The sequence below is a fragment of the Gallus gallus genome, chromosome Z (genome assembly GCF_016699485.2).
Source record: "Gallus gallus isolate bGalGal1 chromosome Z, bGalGal1.mat.broiler.GRCg7b, whole genome shotgun sequence".
In the NCBI taxonomy this organism is placed as follows: Eukaryota; Metazoa; Chordata; class Aves; order Galliformes; family Phasianidae; genus Gallus; species Gallus gallus.
In genome coordinates this window covers 41,032,117-41,057,313 of record NC_052572.1, presented here as the reverse complement: position 1 = coordinate 41,057,313, position 25,197 = coordinate 41,032,117, and the positions used below count along the sequence as shown (strand labels likewise).

The 25,197-nt window shown below is 40.0% G+C and overlaps 1 protein-coding gene across 4 annotated transcripts in view; it reads right to left on the bottom strand.

Annotated features, from left to right (window-relative positions):
• NTRK2 (neurotrophic receptor tyrosine kinase 2) overlaps positions 1-25,197 on the bottom strand; it is a 210,252-nt gene that overhangs the window by 49,613 nt on the left and 135,442 nt on the right. For 2 of the 4 annotated variants that reach the window (XM_015280249.4, NM_205231.2), the window contains one exon: positions 3,988-4,118. In XM_015280249.4, the coding sequence (XP_015135735.2) occupies positions 3,988-4,118 (131 nt within the window). Of the gene's footprint in view, positions 1-3,987; positions 4,119-14,079; positions 19,459-25,197 lie in introns of those variants that run through there. The other 2 variants (XM_015280253.4, XM_025144684.3) reach the window with 1 other exon arrangement.

The following is a 25,197-nucleotide window of genomic DNA, read 5'->3' as shown; positions in this document are numbered from 1 at the left end:
GTGGACCGAGGTAAATTGTATGAGTTTCAGTATGACCAGTGTCGAGTCCTGCATTTTGGTCACAGCAATCCCAGGCAACCCTACAGGCTTGGGGAGGAGTGGCTGGAAAGCTGCCTGACAGAAAGGGACCTTGGTGTACTGATGGACAGTCGGCTGAATATGAGCCAGCAGTGTGCCCAGGTGGCCAAGAAGGCCAATGGCATCCTGGCCTTGTATCACACATGGTGTGGTGAGCAGGACTAGGGAAGTAATCCTGCCCCTGTACTCAGAACTGGAGGCCCCCCCCCTTGAGTACTGTGTTCAGTTTTGGGCACCTCAGTACAGAAAGGACATTGAAGTGCTGGAGCAGGTCCGAAGAAGGGCAACAAGGCTTGTGAAGGGCTTGGAGAATATGCACTACAAGGAGCAACTGAAGGAACTGGGGCTGTTTAGTGTGGGGAAGACGAGACTGAGGGGAGACTTTATTGTTCTCTTCCAATACCTGAAACATGATTGCAGAGACAGTGGGGTTGGTATCTTCTCACTGGTGACAGGTGACAGAACGAGGGGAAATGACCTCAAGTTGCACCAGGGGAGGTTTAGTTTGGGTATCAGAAAGAATTCTTTACAGAAAGGGCTGTTAAACACTGGAATAGGCTCCCCAGGGAGGTGGTTGAGTCACCATCCCTGAATGTGTTTAAAAAAACTGTTTGGATGTGGTGCTCAGGGACATGATTTTGCAGTGGGTTGTTAGAGTTAGGGTAATGTGGTCAGGTTGCAGTTGGACTTGATGATCTTTAACGTCTTTTCCAACCTGAGCAATTCTTTGATTCTATGATTCTACGATTCTTTTTGCCATTCTCTGTTCTCTAAAAATGTCTGCAGTAAATGGCATGCTGGTTTGATTTGAAAGCACACCTGGGGAGTGAGGCAAATCCTATGCACAGCTTGTCCTGTGATGAAGCTCTGTGTTCACAGATTTTCTTCACAAGTAAGCACTTAACAGAATCATAGAATCATAGAATATTTTGAGTAGGAAGGGACCTTAAAGCCCATCTAGTCCAACTCCCTTTCAATAAATACAGATACCTGCAGCTAAATCAGGTTGGTTAGAGCCCTGTCCAGCCTGTCCTTAAATATCTCCAAGGATGGAGCACTCGGCACATCTCTGGGCAGCCTGTTCCAGTGCATCACCACCCTCATTGTAAAAAATTTCTTCCTTATATCCAATCTAAATCTCCTCTATTTTAGATGGAAACCATTTCCCCTTGTCCTGTCACAGCAGACCCTGCTAAGGAGTCTTTTCTTTCTTAAACACCCCCCTTTAGATACTGAAGGGCCCTTATCAGGTCTCCCCAGAGCCTTCTCTTGTCCAGGCTGAACAGCCCCAGCTCTCTCAGCCTGTCCTCCTAGGGTAGGTGTTCAATCACAGAATGGCTTAGGTTGGAAGGGATATGAAAGCCCATCCAGTTCCAGTACACTGCCATGGGCAGGGTTGCCCCTAGGTCAGGGTGCCCAGGACCCAAACCAACTTGGTTTTAAACACCTCCGTGGATGCGCATCCACAGCTTCTCTAGGCAGCCTGTGCCAGTGCCTCACCACCTTCTGAGTTAAAAATTTCCTCTTAACATCTAACTTGAATCTCTTCTATTTTAATTGAAAATTGTTCCCCAGGCTATCTTACCCCTTTTCCAAATAGCAGAAGCTCAAGCATTTGGGGTTACTTACGCTAAGCCTGCTTCTGTATCTTCCCAGATATCTCTGGAACTCTTAACTCCCAAGCAATTTGCACCATCAACAGCACCATCAACATCTCAGATACCAGCCCGTTGATGAGGAAAAGGATGCAGGTTGGCTCAGATGTGAAGATGTTCAAGCCAATGTTTTAGTGTACTTGCATAAAGCCATACAGTGGCATGGCAGTGAGCAGTCAAGAACAGCAGTGTTGGCAAGGACCAACTACATGTGGGGGAGGATGTGCTTCCTACCTGCCTGAGTCCCCTGGTTCTTCCTCCCTTATCACCAAAAATATGCTCCTACAGGGTTCATGGAATCTACTTCATGGAGGCAATTTTGTTAAGACAGTTTAAGCTCTCCAAAGCCCTACTCTTTGCCAGGAGTACCCGTGGCTGCTGGTATCCAAACCTGCTTCTCCGAGGTCAAAAACTTCACATTTTCAATACCAAACCCTGTGCCAAATGGTGCAGCCTGGACACAGTCCTCTGCCTAGCTCTCTACGTGCGATAACATTCCATCTCTATCAGCTCAGGAAGCACAAGAAGTTCAAACTCGAAGTTATGTGGGGATCAATCAAATCACAGAGTTTGTGAAAAAAATTTCCTCTTAAGACAGTGACCACAGTCTCATATTAAGGGCCAATGTAAGAAATGTTAAGTGAACATAATCTGTCCACAAAGGTTATTCTCTGCATGGTTACCTGTACAATCCTTTTTGATGCTAGAAAGAATGGATTTAACCAAAAAAGAAAGAAAAACAATAATAATAGTAATAATAGTAATGCAGAAGACTGATAGATTTGTCATCTAAACCCGTGGGGACACTTCCCTTTTAAAGGCTGAATGCTCTTACTTGCAAATTATACTGAGAAAGTTCATCAGAGAGAGTGCAGAACAGCATTTAACAGTGGAAGTGCTAGGCTCCATTTGTTCATGACTTTCAAAGGGAGTAAGTGAATGGAAAGACTATTATTATGCCATCAAGAACTTCCCCAAAGTGATAGAAAACAGGAAAGTTCCACTCTAGTTTCACCAAAAATACAACCGAAAATTCATTCAGTTCCAGATTTGTCTTCTTCTGTCTCGTATTTTCTCCCCTCAGGACCCCACTTCTCCTCACATGACACAAATTTTCCTCAACATGACTGAACTATCAAAAACCTTGCAAATCTGGCAAAGCCAGAAAAACCTGCTATTTTAGATGGAGCAAGAAAATGTTCTACAAATCCATCCTCCTTTCATGTTGTCTCACTGCCAGATCCTGTGTCTTGTTTCCATTTACAAAAAGATGATGTACGTGGTTTCTTTTACTCAATGGTCTCATCCAGAATGTACACATGGTTGCCTAATCATGGCTGTTCACTCAAGATTGTCTTCTCATTCCTAAGCACAATCCAAATTCTAAATACATATTCACCCTGCATTTAATGAGATGCCTCAAAATGTCGAACACCTCGTTCGGCTTTCAGCAGAACGACAGATGGAGATAGGAGATTGTTGCCAGGGAGACTGAAAACTCTGACTGTAGTTTCACTGGTACTGTTTGCTAGTGTAGCTGAGGATGATGACTGACTCTTAGTCTTTCCATTTTGGGGGACTAAAAGGTTTTGGTACAGTAAAGCAAGTCTGGTGTCCAAACCCTGAGACTATACTGGAAATCTTCCTCCTTTGGACTACATTTTGGAAGGACTGACTGAAGATATAAAATTAAGAATTATTCCCCCAGGTCTGAAATATCATAATTTCTGGATTTCCATACAGACAGTTTTTAACAGTACATGAAAATACTACCAACAATTTTGTAATAACTTTCCTGGTAGTTATATTAATGGCAATTGCCCACAGATAATTTCAGCAGCTGATTAAAAGAATCACATAATCATGAAAAAAAAAGACCACCTTTGACTGGCAGTTGTACACCTAACAAATCCACTCAGATGGTTACAGATTATTTTGTTACACACACAAATGTAACTCAAGTATTTTTAATAGCTCAGGCATTATTTTTCACTAATCATATTTTAAATAAATGATAAAAGATTTTGCCCTTTTGTGACACCATCTCTTTTTCCCTTTTTTTTCTTATGAAATTCAGCTTTTATTTTATAATCCACAGCAAGATCAAGTATCGTATTCTCTTAACACTCCATTAGCCTTGTGAACCCTCCCACATATATCAAAGGAGTTATACTGGGCTACAGAAAAGGCAAATACGGTCATTTACAAATAAAACATGCAACCATGAATTAATGATGGAAATCTTAGACTCTACCTTCACTGCTACCAAGATCTTGTCCTGTTCGGGACAGAGGTTGTAACATTCTGCCAGAAACACTTTTCCAAAGGCTCCTTCTCCCAGTTCTCTTTTGAGAACAATATTGTGGCGCTTGATGTGCTGAACAACTGCAAAGAAAAGACAAAACAGAAGACAAAATGAGCTGGAAAGCTAAGGTCACATGCTTACAGATAGTTGGAGAAAGGTCTGCCTGTAGAACACACTGCATGTAGTGGAAAGAATAGTGTGCCCATGCATGATTTATTAATGCGTTGTCAAAAAAGATTCACTTAAATATATTTATATTTGGGGAGTAGTGCATTGCCTGGGCAAGAAGATGTTGAGAATCACCTGGGAAAATCTTACGTATCACTGTGTTTTGAAGACTGCTGTAGAGCATACTGAATAGTCAATGCTGTTGTGATATTTTCTTGTTTGTTTTTTGAAAAACATGAAGGAATTGGGAACCATAAGAAACCTTTCTCATATCTTTTCTAGTGCTGTACCTCTAACAACAGCTTAACTGTCTCATCCAGAGTCAAAAACTCTTGGAAGAAAACGTTTTAAAATTAACCTAACTCAGGGAGACAAAATGTGCCCCCTTTCAAATAAATCCAACTTACTCTCTGTGCACACCTTTTCATCTGCTTTCTCTCTGTGTGCTGTACCATAGTTACTTTAAGATTTATATTTCATTCTCACAAACATGTATTACAATATTGCTCTGAAGTAAGAGAAATAGAAGATGGACAAAGGTTTTAGTCAGTATCATGGACAGAGCCTTAGTGGAATGCTGCCCAGAAGCAATTGATTCAGACATTAAAGTCCTTGAGCACTTCTGTTCATCTCATTTCACATTCTCCTTCCAATACAGGCTTCCATTAAAAGATTTAATATTTAAAAGACTACCAAATTTTGTACTTTACACTATCAATTCAGAATGTTTCACCTAAATAAAGAATCTGCAAGGTCAGTTTAACTGGTCTACTAAACAGAGTGGACAGCTTTTTTTGCTGAAATTGTGCAAAACAGCCAGCATCTACTGACCCATTTAACCTAAGCACACTTAGCTGCTTTCGCAAAAAATGAAATTCAATCCTGCTTGGACAGAGCCTATTTGCAACTCAAATCCTAAATGCAATGGAGTGAATACCACTGCACAGGCATCAGGCCACCCTCTGCCAAAGCACAAATCTCCCATTAACCTCTTAACTGCAGAGACCAGGACTGACCGTTGTGAACAATGTGGGATATATTCATATGTAGCCAACCTCCTGATCCTCTGCTTGGCCACATGCCTGTTCCAAACCAGGTGATCATTAACTCAGAAACAACCCTGCCCCATTACTACAAGATGGAAAATGGGATGCTGTTAATACTAGCAGCAAGAAGAAAGGGCACTTCCTGTTCCCACCAATGTTGACAGCATTTGGAGAGTGGGTCCACAGTCCCACTGAGAGAAACTCCTACATCCCTCACCCTGAGCTGTGGAGGACACGCAAGAACTTGTAAAATGCTCACGAAGGGAGCCTGGTGCCAGAGCAGCAAACACTGCTTGGCTCTCCTCTGGTACCCCAATGCTGGGGAGAACAAGGTGCTTGGGCAGCCATGCCAGCTTCTGGCTGCTGTGAGAGGGCCATGATGCCATCAGACTAGGCACATTCAGCTGGTGGTGGTAGCAGCCAGGAGACTGTGCAAGACCATGCAGCCAAGAAATTCAGTTCCATACTACCACTGTCATCACCTCAGAATGTCCACAAAGCCCATCAGCTTTGATAGCAGAGCAGAGCTGAAATTCTGCCCTATTGACATCAGAAGCAAAGCCCTGTGTCTGCAGAGGGGAGGGAGGTCTTTCATTTCTTTCTCTTCGCAGCTACCAGAAACTTGGTAATGACCACATCTGACTTTCTAGATACTGCTCAGGTCCTCCCCACTTTGAACACCAAACACCACTACTGCCCTAGCAGTAAGAAGACTTTTGTCAAGTTCCTGGAAGAGTCCACAAACAGTAGTGTAAAAATAAATAAGAAGCATATCAAGTATCGCCCCATAGTAAACTCACAGCTGCTAAATGCTCTGACATAAACCAAGCATTTGAATAAACAACCTGTCCTATATCAAACTGTCAAAAGCAAAACACTGCAAGCCACAGAAGAGCTTTGCTCAGAGTATATTCACAACTTGTCGCGCTCTATCAATCGCTGTTACCTTTCTAAACTGAACAAAGTTACTGAACAAATGAAGAATGACAGTAAATGTGACTAAATGGGCACAGATTAAATACAAGAACAATGTAAGTAAATCAAACACATATGATGTGATAAAAATATAAACTAGGGGAAAAATCCATTTAGCACACTCAGAGTCGCAGCCGTTATGACACTTTATTCAGTAAGAGGAGATTCCAGGAGGAGATACACTGAAAAATGCAAGTCAAAATCTGCTTTCAGTTAATATCAGGATAAAGCAAATCATTTCCACTGAAGTCCAAGAGATTACCCTGGATTTATATCGAAGAAACAGCATAGAATTTGGCCAAAGAGGTGGCATAACTGAATTACCAAAGAAGTGGTCTCAGAACATTTTCTCGCAGGCAAAGATAAACAAATACTCAAAGGGTGGTTATGTATTTTCCTCTTTTCACTCTAAATGGTGATTGCACTTGAGCTGCCATCTGTGCTTTCAAAACCATGTCATCCCTCGTTTAAAAGATCTTGTTTGATTACTGTAAAAATACATTACATTAAGCTAAGTTGAAACACTTAAGAGGAAAAGGAAACCTAAAATATGAAGTGCGACTATGCAAACTAAACAAGGGTAAATGCTGAAAAGAAGCTACAGAGTTAAATAATGTCTATAAAGCCTTGCCCAAAGAGGCAGCAGGCTTTCCTGGATGACTGTGGGGAATGGGCTGGCAAGAAAGAAAACTACAGAATAGTTTTCTTCTCAAGGTCCCAGAGGCCTTCCACAAGGAGAATTGGACTTACGGTATCTCAGACACTAACAAACTGCATGTCACATTGTAAATGATGCATTGAGGCCTTATCCTGCAAACACTATCTGCAGGCATGGGATTTCAGTCCCCAGGCAACCAACGTTTGATAGTGAGGCTGAACAGAGAGGATCACAGAACATTCTGGAGTGGGTCCAAGCAATATGGGCAGCTCAGAATCACCGCACCACATTGAATTCACTGAGCTGGATGTGGCTGATTTCAGACAGACAGGAGGACATTCAACAGCATAAATTATTAAAAAGATTCTGCATGTAATTAAACAGCGAAATGGTGTGAGAGAATAAAAATGTTTTTCCCTTGGTTACTTAGGATAGGTCTGAACACTTTGCAACTGCACATGACCACTGCACCACCTAAGCTGACCTTCTGCACAGCATGGAGCATACCACCTATTTAAATGACTTGTTCTTGGCAGGAAAATACCGTCGGAAAGGAGATGTGCCAATCTTTATTAGGATGTCTGAGCTATTCACTTGCCCTAATGTGTAATCATTTTCATTGCTAATAAAAATGCAGACCTTCTTTTTTTCTCTTGATTTTTAGCTTGTCTGACTTGTATCTACCTCCCTTGATTTTCAGGAGACTTTACAAAATATCAGTACTATTCTTGCTATTGGTAAGGCGAAGAAATGGAAGCCCCTGTCAGATAAGCATTTTTTCTAGTTTGACAGTCATTTTTATGGCTCTTCTGTGGAATAATTTTCAATCTCCTTTAAAAATATAGATGTTTCCAGTTGTGTGTGTGTGGTTTTTTTTTTTTTATCTGTACTAGAAGACACATTCTTGTATCACTTTCTACTGAGTTCTGAAATAAGCTTAAAATCAGCTCCTTTTGTACGTAAAAAATCACACTAGTCCTTTTCAGTCTATGTTTCCTAAAAAGTGCAAAAATTACAAAGTTATGTGACATACATGAATGAATATGTGTCACAGTGTAAACACCTTGCTCAGCTGCAGTAACACAAGTGCGAATTTCATATATAGTTTCACATACCTTACGAAAACAACTGAGTGAAAGAGAGATCTCTATACTTACGGAGGGGCCGCATCAGAAATTCACTGCATGATGGACAGTAAGAGCCATAGCAATCAGGCTCCATCCTCACTGCTCAATGAACTACCAACACTAGAAGATTCCATAGTGTTTCATGCCCACCTAAGTCACCTGCTAAGTGTCCTTTCCAGGATACAGTTAAAAATTTCACTAGTGGTATATATGTGGAACATACTGATAATGTCTGTTGTGCAAGGTGTCTAGAGAAGACAAAAAGGATCTTCAAGATGTCAGATAACCAGACAAGGTAATATTATAGACATATTTACAATTGCATGAGAAAAAGGCAGCAGCAGATAAGATTTGTGATGTGACATGAGTTGTCACAGAAAGACATTTTACAAAGTTTCTTCATTATCTACTCCCATCATTTTTCTTGCAATCACTACAACTCAGGTCTTTCTAAGATATTTCTAGAAAAAAAAAAGATGTAAATGGCTGAATAATTGCTCAGATTGTATACCGAATTTGTACAGCATTTGTCATTCACATAAAAGGTAGGGTGGAATTTCAGAGAGAATCACATAGCAGGAAGATACAAAATCACTACAGACAGCAGACAGCAAGTCTAGTCCAATGACCTTCGGATTCTGCAGCAGCAGCATCACTATAGCCCTGTATGCTATTGGCAGAGTAGAAATTTTGGCACACTGAGATATCTACTCTCTAACATTATCATAATGTGGCAGTAATAACCACCAACGGTATAAAATAAAATGAAATAAAAAAACAACTTGCCTGTCAGAGCTGCTTGTATGTAGAAATAAGCTCAGTACTGAGAATATATTTCTGATTATTTGATGTGCTTAACCAATACCACAATTATTACTTATCATTCTATATACATTTTTGTGTGGTGCTGCTGTTTAATTATTACCATATGGCAGCAACAAATCCTCACGCAAGATCAATATCCAGTTCTCAAAAGTGCAAACAAACAAGCAGTCAGTTTACATGTATATAGTCTACATTTGAGACACAAATCATCTCTTTAATGAGATTAAAATAATCCAACAGAAAACCTGCTTCTTATGTACTCTAATGCAAATCTGAGATGCCAGTACAGGACATAGGAAATAGGACGTAAATGATCCACAGAGGAACTATGAGGTCAGAGGGACACTCAGATCTTTCTACTTTACCACTACAAACATGGCTTCTGAAGCAGTTTGCACAGCTATCAGTGACTTTCCCAGACTTTTAGTTATTTAATGGGCAAGCTGAAGGAGGCAATTCCATGGGCTGCAGTCTTCCTTGGAAGAAGAGCTGGAGACACTTACAAAAAAAACTATAAGCACTCACTAGAATGACATAATCCCCAGGAATTTCCTGTCAGGAGATGTATCTGATGATAAACCCAATAAATCTGTGACTGCTGTAGCTTAACCTTTCAGTGGCTTTGTTTACAACTAAAATCCTCACAGGCCTTCTACTTTGAATCCCAGGGTTTCCATTGTCTTTACTGGGAATTAGGTTTCTCCTTGTGATGCAACACTGCAGCTCCTGGGATGGTATCCACGTAGCAGTCCTTCCCAAAGGGCCTGGGACACCACAGCTCTTGTGCAGAATAAAATCATTTTGCTGTAGCTATCATGACACTTCACTGGCTGAAAATCATGTGTTTGCTGACTTTTGCGGGTTTCTATTTGACTTCTGAGTCAACAGAAACTTCTTATTTAGCCAAAATCCTCTCAGTACCCTACAGAGAGATAGAATGCCATATTCAAGTTCATCCTTATAACCAAATAAAAACTACTTAGTAGTAAGTTATAATAACAATGCTATCATGGTTTTAAGTGCATGAGGCTTATGAGCTAAATTCACCCTTCAGAAAAACAAGAATAATGAAATTGACAGCTTTTCCAGGCATGAGTTTTACCTTACAGGAACTAAGGTATGCAAGGCCCTCAAGCCTCAGTACCCTGGCATTATTTTTTTATTTCAATGTAAAAATATGTATTAAATATGGATTTGACAAGTTATGTTCTGAAACAAATGGAATATGTTAGAATAACTGAATTTGTCGGAGTACGTTCAAAATAGACAGTATTTTTCACATTGTTTTTTTCTCTGTATGCTTCTTCCTACTTACTAACAGCTTTTCAGCACAGTACTGCAAATCAGCTCTAAGCAGAAAACTGTGCTGCATTTCTGACCAAACTCTACCTTTGCAGATGCACATGCACTTAATTTCTAAATGCCAATCTCAAGGCAGTTCTCCCCAAAAGTTACTGATAACAAAACTTAAAAACTACTGTGCAGGAGTTGCAGTATAAAATGTCTGCCAGTATTATTTTATTGTGGCAAATTTTGTCTGCCTTATATGTTTAAATTAGCTGGAGAGAGTGATCTCACCACTACCACCCTTCTCTTAGCTCAGACCAGGAAATCCTTTCCCACAGCACGACACTAATCTTTATGGGTCTTTTGAGCTACAGGAAAAGAAGCACTCAGCAAAGGATAGGAAAGTACCATGGAGCATATCTTGTACAATAGATGCTTGCATGGGAGAAGTGCTAATAAACATACCGTCTTCAAAGCATTAACTCTTTTCTACCTCTTTTTTTTTCAGAAACCAGCATAATTTGAAAAGCATCCCAAGATGCCAGTCTGAGAAGCAGGACCTGAAAGAAACATCACACACTCAAGGGCTGAGCCACATTCAAGTTTTGACTAAGTGGGCTTAAAGGTGCAATTCAAAGGAGATTGCCTCATTTTTGATGCACGCTTCACTGCTTTACTTTTCTCTTCTTATTTTAAAAGGAAAAGAAAATCATTAAGTATCTTAATATGGGGGGGAATAGAAGGGTTTTACTTTTGGCCTCTGAAAAAGAAATGTGAAAACCAAATCCAGCTTTCAGTCCAATGCAAGAGTAAACTGTATGTTTGGCTCACAGTCCCAAATTCTGTCCCCTTTGAGGGGACAGAAGAGTTAACTATTAAAACAGACTTAATTATCACCTTTTGCTGTATTATTTTACTGAAAGAAATCACAGCACCTGATCTTGCCATCTTGGATGGGTAAGACTGCTCTGTTACAGCTAATTGTGCAAGGAAGGAAATGAAAACAATAGAGAAGATATCACAGGAGCACAACAAAATTCAGTCTCTTATACATTGCCTTTAAACAATACAGTTTACACATTTTCTAGTAATTTTTTCCAGCTTCAGAGCTCCTGTCAGAGTTCTGTCAGGCTGCATGATATTGTATGGCTTTCCATGAGGAAAGTTTAATCTTAGGCACACCCATGCTTTGATTTCTTTGGACTAGCTGAGGTAAACTCTTCCCTCAGTGGAAGGTTTACTCATCAACTGAATTGCACATAGTCAAGGCTTTGAGGCCACTTGACTACTCATGCTTACAGCTCTGTGCATGCCCCCTTTTCTTGCTTTTCACCCCATGTAGCTGTCAAACACTGTAATTGCATTTTAAAATAAGAATTTTGGATATTTCACAAAAGACACAATGATGTCAAGAAAGGTAAACAAATAAGAGAAGGAATCATCCTTGCCCTTTGATCAGATTTCCCCATTATTTATCAAGAAAAAAAAAAAAAACAATCAGCAGGAAAAAGAGAAAAATATAGACTTTTCCTATACACTTGAAAAGAAAAGAACTTCATTTTGCTCTTCTCCTCCTCCATCTGGGGTCACAGACGGGCTAGCACTGACCATTATCTTGCCTGAAAACCCCACACAATGGGAGAGACAAGCAGAACCATCTTAAAAGGTGGACAGATATAGAAAGCAGGTTATTGTCTCTTACAGATGTATAGTCCTTCAGTTCTTCAGTTCAGCATTTAGTCCTTCCTCAGCAAGGCTACTGTTGTTCTGCTTTACTTTCACTGACAGGCTGGTACACCTCTTGGCTAGGGTGTGCCATCTACAGCGGCTTACATCTCCAGATGGCTTTTCCTCGTTGGCCTCTGTCACAGTTTCAGAACTTCCATCCTTACTGATAAGAAAGGCAGTTATAACTAGGAGCATATGCATGCAAAGTACACCCAGAAAACTCATTTTTACTCCTGGGTTAGAGAGCTCAACTACAGCCACAAAGCAGTCTGAAGATTACTACATCATAATAGTTTCAAAAAAAGGCCCTACAAGTTCTCACTTACAGGTCTTTCAAATGAAGTCAAAGAGGATTTGCAAGACAGAACATAATTAAGGTTTTTCAGGATTAGGACTGCAAAGAAAATATCATTTTTCTTTTATCTTGTTGCATGTTCTCTGTGGGAAAAAAAAAAACTTCCTTTGTATCAACACAAATACAATACATGCTTAAATTTTCAAACCTACCCCAGACCACGCGTCACATCCTCTGCTGACCTGGCCCTTCCCTTCTGTCCTCGGAAGGACTGAGGCCATAAAATGTGTGTAAAAGTCAGGACGTTTCTGAAGACTGTGTAATGTCTCATCCTTCTCTGGGGTGTGTAAATCTCCCCAAATCTTAGGATGGATGGGAATGAGACTGTGGCATGCCTCTTGAATTATGCAAGATAATAAATAAATTTATTTATTTATACATTTAATAAATAAACAGTGGCGGTGCTACCTGGAACTACTCTGCAAATTACACTAAACCATAGCCCAGTAGAATTTGAGAACACATCATAGCATCTTTCAGTAGCAGTAGGGTAGGTGCCTGTTCTAATTGTCCTAGTAGGATAAACAATCTGTCTTGTGGTTACAGTGAGAAATGATGTCACTTGACACTGGGAGCAACAGGACTTCCCAGATATAAAAAAAAGTGTTGTATTTTCTTTTCTCCCCTTCTGGATCTGCATGTTATTTTCATGTAACATGAGATCTAACAGATCTATCTAACAGGCCTAGCAAAGAGCATGAGAAGTCTCCTTCCATTTACTTGAGCTCTGGATATTGTTATCTGTCAGATAAAATTATATTTTCCCGCATTTCAGACCAACAAAAAAGACTCTTTCTTTGTCAAAACAAGTTTGTTGAGGGAGATGAAGTCTGCTCTACACACACACTCCCTCACAAATAGCCTGCACAGAGTAGAAACCGTTGTCCTGTTAGCAGATCAAAGGTAACCTCATGCCCTGTATGTCCTTGTGGCTGCTGACAGCAGGAATCAGTCATCTTGTTGACACGTAGCCCCTCTGTCCATCCAGCAACCAAAGAGAGGGAGGCATGGGACATAAAGTAGGAGCAGAGAGCGCTCAGTTTAACTACATCCAACAGGTTAGCAGGTCTGCTTCTCAGCCAGTTTCCTTATGTTTAAATAAGGACTTTGAAAAGTTTCACAAACGTACAAAATTCCCTTCCATATATTAAAAAAACTTTATTTTAGAGAAAGTGAACACAGATGCATTAACCAAACAGCACTGTACGATACATCAGCAGCTAATGAAAAACAAAGACCTGTACTTCTTTAGGGTAACAGCTTCCTAAAGGGTCTACTGTGTTAATGAACTGTCAGAGCCTAGTATCAAATGCAACAACACAATCAAGTACACACTAAATGGGATCTTTTAAAGCTGTGGCCCATGAGGAGGTTGAAGACAAGTTCAGTCTCTGCCATTACAATTTCAGCACCTAAAAGTGTCTTGTTTTTGAGTTGATAATTACAGTGTGCTAAGCCAAGCAGCTGTCACTAAGGAACAGGAGCTGCCCAAATACAGCAAAATGCATGGAAGTTTACTGGTTGATTTATCACACAATAATGAACTCAGTTACAGCCTTTTTCTGTTTTTGTTTTTATTTTTTTTCCCTTACTTCCATGACTCAAAAGGGAAAAAAAAAAAAAAAAAAAAAAAAAAAAGGAACATATTTGAACATTTTGTTCCTGTCAGTTTCCAAGAAAGAGGAAAACACCAGGCGAGGTTCAGTCAAAGGGTGCACTCCCACAGCCCACTGTTGCTGGAGAAGAGACCACTAGGCAGATACCTGAGACACATATCTCCCAAAGCACACAGACTCAGTCTTTGCAGAGATGTGAACTCTCACTGATGGCAGCACACACACATAGTAGAGCAACAAGAATAAGAACATCAAAAATGGCTGAATGAACTTTATTCAGGGTCTGACATACTCTGCCAGTATAATGAACATGACCTAAAAAAGAGTGTTACACTCACAAGCAGACTGAGTTGGCAGATTTGACCAATTAGTACCAGTTAATTTTATGGTGATAGCTAGTACACACATGTGATCTTCTATAAAAGCTTAATAGATGTCAGCATAAATCACAATTACCTTTCCCCTTGTGCTCTTTATTCTTGGAAAGTACTTACAGTTGAATCTTCTGTAATACATGCATCCTGAAGTGAATGCAAATGTTAATCCTGGGCACCTCTGCGAGAAACCAAAATGCATTGGCCAGAAAAGTTCTTTTCTCACTTAGCTTCTCTGTGACTGTTGCTTTTAAAAAAAGCAAGTCTGTTGTGTTTCAACTGCTATAAACCAAGATATTACGGAACAGTTTAAAGAAATTGTAGTCTGCACAGCAAGAAGTCAGACATAATGTTAGTTTTTTTCTCCTGTTCTTTCTGAAGTTCAAGTTCTCTCACAGAGCAGTAAGTACTAGTTGCTTATGTATTCATGAACATGGTAAACATTTTGAGCAGCAGTAACCAACGCAAATGGCTGCTACACTTATTCATCTGTAATGAAGAATACTCTACATGCTTATCAGTACAAAAAGTATTAAAAATTACCATAATTTTCAATGTCAGCAGCGAACTTTTCTGTCTCAATGTCACAGCTGGATTTTTCTCTCTAGTTGCTCAGAACTGGCACATGCAGCTAAGGAAACGGGTGTTGACTGTTGGTACATGTGCTGCCTGGACTGAACTAAAACTCAGATACACAAAGCGTAAGTTACTGATCAACCCCACAGTCAGGATGTCACCAGAGAAGATTAATAGACTGCTTCACAACCAGTGTCAACTAATCATTGCCTCCTGCAAGACCACCACCAGCAAGAGGGTAGGGTGTTGCTCTTGAGAAGGACTTGGTTGTAAGCCAGTTAGGCAGCTGTGATGCTTGGCTTTTGGTAGCCCAGCATCAATAAAATGGTCCTCCAGCAGTTTCCAGGTCAGAGTTTTTCTAATCTGCTCTTCTAGACAGAATTTTATAGAGAAAAGAGTCAGAAACTAACATAATCAACTACAGATCACTTCCAAGGTTTATTGGCTACTTTTCCCAACATCTTCCCACATACGAGATCTGTAAGGATCTACAGGAACCATAGGGACTGGGAGGGAGCTCTGGAAATCATCTAGTCCAATCCACCTCCTAAAGCAGGTTCCCTACAGCATATTGCACAGGAAAGTGTCATTGTTGTGACCCTCCTTCTCTACAAGTTCCCTGTCATTCTTGAACTGGGGAGCCCGGAACTACCTCACGAGGGCAATATTGAGAGGGAGGATCACCTGCCTTGCCCAGCTGGCCATGCTTTTTTTAATGCACCTCAGATACCATTGACCTTCATGGCCATAGGGGCACACTGTTGGCTCATGGCCAACCTGTTGTCCACCAGGACACTGAGGTTCTTCTTTGCAGAGTTCCTTTTCAGCAGGTCAGCCCCTATCCTGTGCTGGTGCATATGATTATTCCCCTCTGGGTGTAGGTCTCTGCACTTGCTCTTGCTGAACCTCCTTTATGCCCTGCTCTCCAGTCTGTCCAGGTCTTGCTGAGTGGCCTTCTGGTGCATTAGCCCCTCCAGCTTCATATCATCGGCACACTTGCTGAGGGTGCATTCTATACCCTCATCTAGCTCACTGATGAAGATGTTGAACAAGACCACAGCCAGTACTGACACTTTAGGAGAACTGCTAACTACAGGCCTCCAACTGGACTCCGTGCTGCTGATATAATCCTCTGAGTTCTGCCAGCAAGTCAGTTCTCAGTCCACCTCAGCCGTCCATTCATCTATCCCACATTTCCTAAGCTTACCTACAAGGACGTTATGGGAAACAGTGTCAAAAGCCTTGCAAAAGTCAAGGTATACAGAATCCACTACTCTCCCTTCATCTATCCTCCCCCCCCCCCCCCCCCCCCCAGTTTTGACACGATAGAAGGCTGCCAAATAAGTAAAGTATGATTTCCACCTGGTGAATTCAAGTTGAATACTCGATTTTCTCTTTTACTTGCTTGGAGATGATATTCAGAATAAGCTGTTCCACCACTTTCCCAGGGATGGAGATGAGGCTGACTGGCCTGTAGTTTCCCAAGCCTTCCTAATTGCTTTTCTGAAGACTAGAGTGACACTGGCTTTCCTCCAGTCCTCATGCACCTTTCCTATTCTTCATAATCACCTTTCAAAGATGACTGAGTGTGGCTTGGCCTCTTTTCTGCCTGCTCCCTCAGCACTCATGGATGCATTCCACGGGGGCCCATGGATGTGTATGCATCAAATTTGCCTAGACAATCTCTAGCCAGATCCTTCTCAACCAAAACAAAGCACTCCCTTCCCCAGAATCTCTTATTTCCAGGGTCTGGGATTTCTGAGGGGCAGTCTTAGTAGTAAGTACAGAAGCAAAGAAGGTACTCAGTAACTCTGTCTTCTTAGTATCCTCTGTTAACAGGGCACCCACTTCATTCAGCATCAGGCCCACACTTTCACTGGTCTTCCTTTTGCTACTGACATACAGAAGCCTTTCTTGTCCTCCTTGACCTCCCTCATCAGATTTAATTCTAAGTGAGACTTAGCCTTCCTTGTTGCATCCCTACATGCCCCAGCAATTTTCCTGTATTCTTCCCAAATGGCCAGAACCCTTTTCTACATAAAAATCACAATTAACTTAAAGGCAAGTGTGTTGTTTTCACCACTGCTTCCACCACATTTGTTCTTCCCTTTTAACATTTTCTTCTGTATGAGAATGGTAATCCAGCCACACATTCTAAAAATATAACAGGCTCTAACTGCAAAAATAACCATACTGATTTGCATTTTTCCTTACAGAGAAACTACAGAGGCAACACTGTTTACTTCTGAAACCTCAACAGACACACGTAGAAATGGAAAGGTATTTGCCATGAGGGCTTCAGCAAACAACTTTAAGACACTTCTTCTGAGTGAATCCCTTCATCACTGTTTTCCCAACCTACAAAATAAGACCAAAAGTGCTTACCTAGCTGCCTCATAGTATTTTTTTCTGAAGATGAATTTCTTTCTATTTGGGCAGTGTCACAAAGCTATGAAGTGTGTGTGTTTTACACCAGTGTTTTGAAAACAATGTTAGGAACTCCTCACAGCTGTCTTATTTTAAAATCTAGAGAAGAATGCAATGAATACTTTCTTTTATTTTTACAGACATCTGATTCTGACCTCAAAGTTCAGATGCATTAAAACACACTCAAAAATAAAGGAAGCTAGAAAGAAAAAAAATACATTCAGAAAAAGGATTTTACAACAGCACTGTTTCCCTTCCACTGTCTTCAGTGTTACCTTGTAAGTCATGAAACCAACTCTGCTCTCACTCACAAAATGTAAACTGGGAAACTCAGTGGATCATTCTAAATTATCTGTCACAAAGAGAAGCTACTGAAGAAAGCAATAAAGAAACCCAGAGCATCCTCTAATTAAAACAAGACAAAACAAACAAACACAATGACAACACAAATGGAAGAAAATATATGATGTCTGCTGCTCTTCTGACTGCCCTAATTCTTTTCTTACTCCAGTATGTATGTTGTTAGCCTTTAAAGTACTATTCCACATAAAAATAAACAGGCCTTCAGAGATTAACATACCACAACCAACACTTAAAAACTACTTACTCTTGATTTCTTTCCACACCTCCATAAGTGTAAACCAATTAAGATTTCTGAACAGGAGTTACTGGAATGATTTTACTTCATATTGTGCCAAACATTCATCAGAAATGCCAGTTGTGTAAGTTGGGGAAAATGGTAAGCTGCATCTTAATGAGGTCTATTCTAGCTTAGCATACAAACCATATCACTGAGAAAAATCTCTTAAATTCAGAGTATTTTAAAAAGTCTTTTTGCTTATAATTAACCCAGTTATAAGTTAGTTACAGTAGCTATGGTGGTTAGAGAACCTTCATTACCCCTGCTGCTGCACAGAGTATGATGTTTTCACATATGAAGCATGCTAAAAGCCATAGCTATGAACAGCTGTAATGACACTTGCTCCAGTAAACAGTTTTTAACTCAAGCCCAGGTCTACAGGAGTCCCACACAACGTCTCCATATCAGTGACAGGCTTGCCACTGCCATCTAGGGGAGCATGCAGCATGAAGTCTCACAGAAAGGAAGTCCATTTTACCTCAGGAATATAGTCCTTCTAATCAGACAAGCAATGAATGTGTATGAAAACAGAGCACATGTGTAACAGATGTGCTGCACTCTGCAGCTTCCACCTGGTAATTTGTGTCTGCAGATACAGTGGAGAGGAGGATCATGGAGTTTACTGATTCCCATGAGAAGCACAAGCCTGAACTGTCCATGGGCTTGAAAAGGGACACAAGGGAGAGGTGAAGTATTGGTAGGGTGAAGAATAGACTCCAGAAAGAAAGGGAAGATGACTGAACTGCTCCAGCTCAACAGAAGGGGAATCTCCAGACCTCAGCTGATTAGTAAGGCTAATCAGATTTCTTCCTATTTTCGCACTTAAGCATTTTAGGTCCTGTTAATTCAGATTTCTTCATCTTCAACAGCCTGCTACAGCTGCTATGGAACAAGCCAAACATCTGCCCTTCAAAGACTTCCCTTTGAGATTTCATACAAAATTTTGACTAAATGCTGTTCCTAGTACAGCAGAAATTTGGCTGTATCCAAACCAGTGCCACAGCCACTAGTTTCTGCATAGTGATTTTTTTTCTGTTACATTAGACAATCTCATTTTGGGTGTGCTTAGAAAAAACAGACAGCAACTTTTGCTGGCTTATTTATTACTACTTCTTAATGACTCAGCTTTATTTTAATGCCACATATTACATAGCTGCTACCCTGTTGGAAATATTTCTGCATCCTATCTGGTTAGTGATCCTACAGTTTCAAAAGCTTGTGATCTCATGGAAGTTTGCAGATGCAGTTCCCTCACCCTCCCCAGCTATAGCATGGCAGTGCATGCCAGAACACAGGCTCTGGCACAGACCTTGGAGATGGATGTGGAAAGGTTACACAATTTTGCAATAAATTCTTTATGATCAAGCAGCACCAGTTAAAGCAATCACTATCCTGGCCAAAGAAATAAGTAAGCAAAAGAAAAACAAAACAAAACAAAAACACAAATCTTCGCTTTTCTGATGTCCTGTTGCATCAAAGCACAGGTTGCAACAAGCAGAGAAAGTGTAATGTGCTTCAACGTCTTTGTCAGTTGCTATGGTACAGTTTCTTCCTGCCTCATTTGGGATGGCAGAACCGTTCCTTGTGTCACCTGAGAAACCGGGCTGTCAGTTTCCACCTATTGGTGAGAAAGAAACTCATCAACAGCAGAACTCAATGGAAAATTCCTCGGGCAGACTTGTCTGCACTGGAGGCTAACAATATACTAGAGAGGAGGACAGATGGGTCAGGAGCCGAGGGAGCCATACCACCATGCAGGAGATCTGGCTTCCTCTCCAGGCCACAGATTTCCTGCATGAGAGGGTCAAGGCATTAAATCTCTAGAATTTAGTGAACATGGCTCAGGCTTATAATCTGCCCACAGAACAACCACCATGCTGCAAGGTATGGGAGCCTCAGCTCAAAAGCTCTTCAGGAAGGGTAATCTGCAGAATCTCACAGTACTTTGCACGGAGAGGTGTTGTTTGGGTCTTGGGGCTCTAAAATAACGAACTTGAACAATAACAAATAATTATGTTGTTCTGTGCTCTTAATGAAAAAATATCAACATACGCAAGGTTGCTAAATAGTCAAACAAGAAAAAAAATTCATCTATTAGAGGAGATGTGCAATCTGCTTACTGCATGTATTACACACACACACACAAAAAAAATTAAAAAAGACTGCTAGAAGCAGAGTACAAAAATAGTACTATAGCATCACACCGGTGATACAAAGCAACTGGGTTTATGGGTTTTTCAGAAGGGGAATGTCTTTTATAGATTAATTGGAAGTAATCCGATTTTAATGTGACATTTTTTCAGCTGGTATTTTTTTCCTTCCAATCAAAAAATAATTAAATTCCACTACTTTTGATTCATGACAAAACCACAGCATGGTTAAAAAAAAAAAACAGCATTAACATTTTAACGCAGTTGGATACCTGCTGTACTCTAGAACGCCAAAATTCCCATGGGCTCACTATGGAGATGAGAAGAGCTTTTGACCTCTTCGAGGAAATGGATTTTTAAAATAATAAATGCGTAAGTGCTTGAAAAGAGTCTTCTTCACTGACTTCTGTCATGAGAATGAGAAGCATTCAAGATGTAACAACGCAATTGCACTCTACGGGACAAATTTTCAGTTGGTGCCAATATTTAAAGCTCCATTGACTTCAGTGGAGTTTCACCCGTTATTCCATAATGTTTGGGATAGTTGGACATTTCTTTCAGTAAAACACAACCACCTTTCTCTTTTGGAGTCCCTTTCTCTCCCAGATGATTTCGACAAGAATATTAATGGAAAGAAGTGTAGGAATGAAGGAAAACATAACTAATATCAATTGCATACAAGGAAAGACATGCAGAATTTTGATTTTGACAGCATAAAGCCAAAAAAAAGTGTGACTGAAAAGTGCTAATGATGTAAAAGATTCTGCAGAAAGATAATGTTTTATGTTACTGTTGTCGCTTTCTAAAATAATGAAATTCCATGTTTGAAATTGAAAAAATCTTTCCCCACAAAATACAATCCAAAAAAGCTTACAGACAATTTTGAAATATTTGCCAAATTATTTTTTTCATTTAAATATAGCAAATTATTTCAATTTTATTAATGATGGGCAGCTTTCCCACTTCAGTGTTTCATCTTGAAACAAAACTGAATTAAGTGTTCTCATCTGAAACTTAGATTCTGATTTTAAAGCAGAAAGTAATTTTGAAATGCTGAAATCTCCCTGGGAGATTTTTTTTTATATAGGAGAAGAATTCTGCTTTTAACAGCTTTACTTCTGTACATTTAAATCCCAGCTATTACCTTGCTTCAATATGGAGAATTTTAGCAGAAGGAAATATACCAGAGATGTAATGGTTCTATAAAGGTTGGGTTATTCTGGTTGTACAGTGTAGAAAGGGCACTAGGATCCCTCTGACTTTACATTATAGTGGAGGAATCATTCAATCTATCATCTGTATGCTACTCTCATACAGAAGTCGATGCAGGATGTCAGCACACCAGCACATTACTCAACTAATCTTTTTTTTTAATCCTTTTTTAAAAAATCATTCTTATCTAGGGGCTACCAACTTTCTCTCCTAAGAAACTTATCCAGTAAAAGTCATGGGCAAGTGGAAACAACATAGAGAACAGAAATCAAAACTAAGCTTTAAGCAGAGCAAAGTTATGAGCAAGTTCTAATGAAGTTAGAAAAGTTTAAACCAGAACCCAAAAATTGAATATGGCTGACTTCTGATAAACTTTACATCCTGATCTAAATGCTATGATATTATTATTAGTTATTATTAGCTATTAAAAGTAATCACTCAGAAAATCTCTCTAAGAATGAAGAAAATGATAATTGTTAAAGAAAAACTCAGCATATTAATTCCTGTGGTACTACAAATACATGGCAATGTACAAATACTTCAGAAAAGCAGAAGTTTTACATACAGCAGTCAATTTTGTGCTAGAACCTTCCGTCTGGATTATGATGAGCAACCTCATCTTTAGTGATGTTGGTGCTTTTACATTACTACTTCTAATATACAATTTGCAAACCTTCTCCTTTCGTTTTCAGCAACCAGTGCAAGTCATGCTATCTTGTAAGTACACAGATCATTTGATAGTCACAAGCACTGCTGCTACACTTATTTTTCAACACTCTACTAATTTTTCCCCTCATATCTCCAACAGCAGGAAGAGCAGCTGTAGGTTGAGGGGCAGGAAGGGAGGGAAACATGGATAGAAATAACCAATGAAGAGCTTTCTGTTCTTCAGCTGTCTCATACTCTATTGATCCTTTCATGTTCCCTAGAGATCAGAGACATTTTATAATTACAATCATAATTAAATGCTGTCAGGGATTCAAGAGGACTTCCCTCCTGAACATCTATAAATGCAATAAACATCAGTTTAAAATCTATGAAACTAAATCAGTTTCAAACAGTTAAAGCTGCAGATACAAGGCCCTGCCATGCTGTCTCCACTTCTCTTGACTGAGGCCAGAGCTGAGCCTCCACAGGAGTAGGGATAAAATTCCCTTCCCAACATGATGTTCAATTACTTTGCTGTCATGATGAAATGCAAGAAACAGGAAAAGCTTGAAGAACACACCTGCCTAGTGAATTGCAATTAAAAAGATTCTTAACCAAACGCATCTGCTTTTAACAAGTTAGGTTATGCATCAAAAGCCCAAATCCTTTCGTTCACTGAATCCAAATCCTGTAGTCATGCTGTCAGGGAGAGCAAAACCTACCTAGTGACTTTAATTGCTTGAACTTTGGAACAGTGCAGCTGAAAAAGTCTGCCTTAATTGTAGCATATCACCAACAGGCCTATCCTTTTGTCCTTCTTATCTTTTATTTCCTTTTCCTAATTCCACCCTCTTCTTCCTTCTCTTTGTCTCAAAGAGGGAGACTTGTAGACATCATTGTCTCACAGGGTGCCTCTTCTTACTAAAGACGTTTCTTGCTATTGCTTGGATACGTGTGAGTCGTGGGCTTTTGTACTTTCCCTGCAGTTTCTCTATTGTCTGAGCATGAATTGTCTGCTTCATCTCTGTGATGTTGGTCCAGTTTTGTCCAGAATAAATGAGTTTTATTAGCAATTGTGTCTAGGAGTTTATATTTATGATAACAACTGCCATGAGCAGAAGAGTGGTCACCCGTAACAACATGCTTGTTGGCTTAAACAATATCTACATTTTCTCCACATCTGCAACATGAGTTGTATTTGCTGCAGCAAAGCCTGGGCTCATACAACAAATTCTATGCCTATGGAGTAGTTGTCTGTTAAACGTAACAAGTAAAGTCTTAAACACTTTACAACACTCTTCCTTTGTTCTGTAATCTCACTGTAAGAGTATGATTTTAAGGACTGAACATATTTCTATTCTTTATATTTTTCAATTTGTGAGTATGACGTACATTATTAAAGTTTTTACTCTACATTTTCTTGACAGTTTGCCCCATCGTGTTTCACTGAGTTGCAGAGGAGAACAGAAGAATTCATAGTTTCCTACGAATTAAGTCATCTTTCGTGGACTGTATTAAGAACTGGCTGTCCAAATGACTGTGATTTTATTTTCAGTCATTATAAGGATTGCACAGCTTAAACAGCAATGCACATCAAGAACTTCAATAATTCAAGTGTATCACGATGCAGAACTGCGTAGCTTACACAATAATGAACAGCTCTTTAATTTTTAAAAAAGTAACAACCCAAAATCTAACTCCAAATAAACTTGTCAGAGACAAGGAGGTTTTCTGCAGATTTCGTTAAATAAAGCCTGTTGCATTACAGAATCTGAGATACAAAGTAAACTGCGCTCGTTGGTTTTGATTCAAATGTGCTCTAATAGGCTTTGATCACTGGCTTTCTTAGCCTGATTACCCAGAGAGCAAACCTGCCATGCAAAGATTCAAGTTCAGCTTGGTACTGACACAGCTTCTGAGAATCTGCCTGCGCAAAGCAGAACAGGGAATGAGGGACAATTTGTGACTCATAGCCACAGAGGGTTTATACCAGAGTTTGTAAATTAGCATTCCTTTTTCTTATTATAAAGCCTGAAGATGTAGAAGACTTAAACCCAAGATTGTTATCTTTTCCGAGACTGCATTTCCATTTAAATAATTGCCTCTTTTTCTCTAAAATGAAAACTCCCAGCATCAAGATATGTTTCTGCAAGCAGCAGTGTTCTTATCATTTCCCTGAATTTCTCTTGTCTTTCCGAGAGGGCCATCTGAGAAAGACTTCAGTCAGTAAGATATGAGAAATTCAGCGGACTATTTTGACACATTTTCTGCAGTCTGCTGAAGTACTCTTTTACCACAGAGCATAAACTAGTCTCTCAGCTATCCAAATGTCTCCCAGCACAGCCTGCGGCTGCAGCCATGGAAGAATCCAAGTTCTGAGAAGACAGCTCTTGAGATGGTTTACCTGACATACACTGTGGATTTTAACATGTGTGCCTGTTTATAATAAACCCATAGACAAAGATCAGATAGAGCATAACAAAATGTTTCTCAGATTGCATGGGATGGCTGATCTGATGAGACCAGGAATTCACCATGGGTGGGTTCAGACTTTTATCTATGACAAAAAAAAAGTGCTGTATGACAGACCCAGACACAGTCTGTCATAGAACCACAGAATGGCTTGTGCTGGAAAGGACTTTAAAGACCATCCAGTTCCAATCCCCTGCTGTGGGCAGGGTAGCCACCTATCAGGTCAGGCTGCCCAGGGCCCCATCCAGCCCAGACTTGAATGCTTCCAGGCATGGACAAAACAAGTGAAATTCAAAGTTTTCTCTATACTCTTTCAATTATTAAGGAAAATAACTGGTGCTTTTTTTGTGTTTTGTTTTGGGTTTGTTTGTTGTTGTTGTTGTTGTTTTCATAGAAAGTGTTGTACATATTTCTGTGTATGTATACCATCAACAAACCCCAGCTGCAAAGTTAAGACAGAAAAGCTATCTTCTGCAGGAGCAAGCACCTTCGTGCTTTGTTCTCTCTTGAAACTATCCAACCTTACAGACAAGAAAATTTACCAGAATGTTTATTTCACAGAAACATATAGACTCTCATACGAATAATATTTTTTTCATTGGTGCACCACAGACTTATTTCATGGTGTTGAGGCCAGACTCCAAACACACAGGGCTACAAAGACTCCCACTGATTTCAGTGGCAGATCTATTCTGGATTGGGTCTGTAGAGGAAAGCTACCACTGCAAAGAAAAGCTGAAACCTCTTTCTTTCTTTCTCAGCACTTCTGAAAGAGATCCTTTCTTTTGCATTTTCTTCACTTTTCGGCATGGTGCCATTTCAGGGTTCTCTAAAGTGCTGCCATCAAGAGGCAAAAGAATTGTAGCCTTAAAATG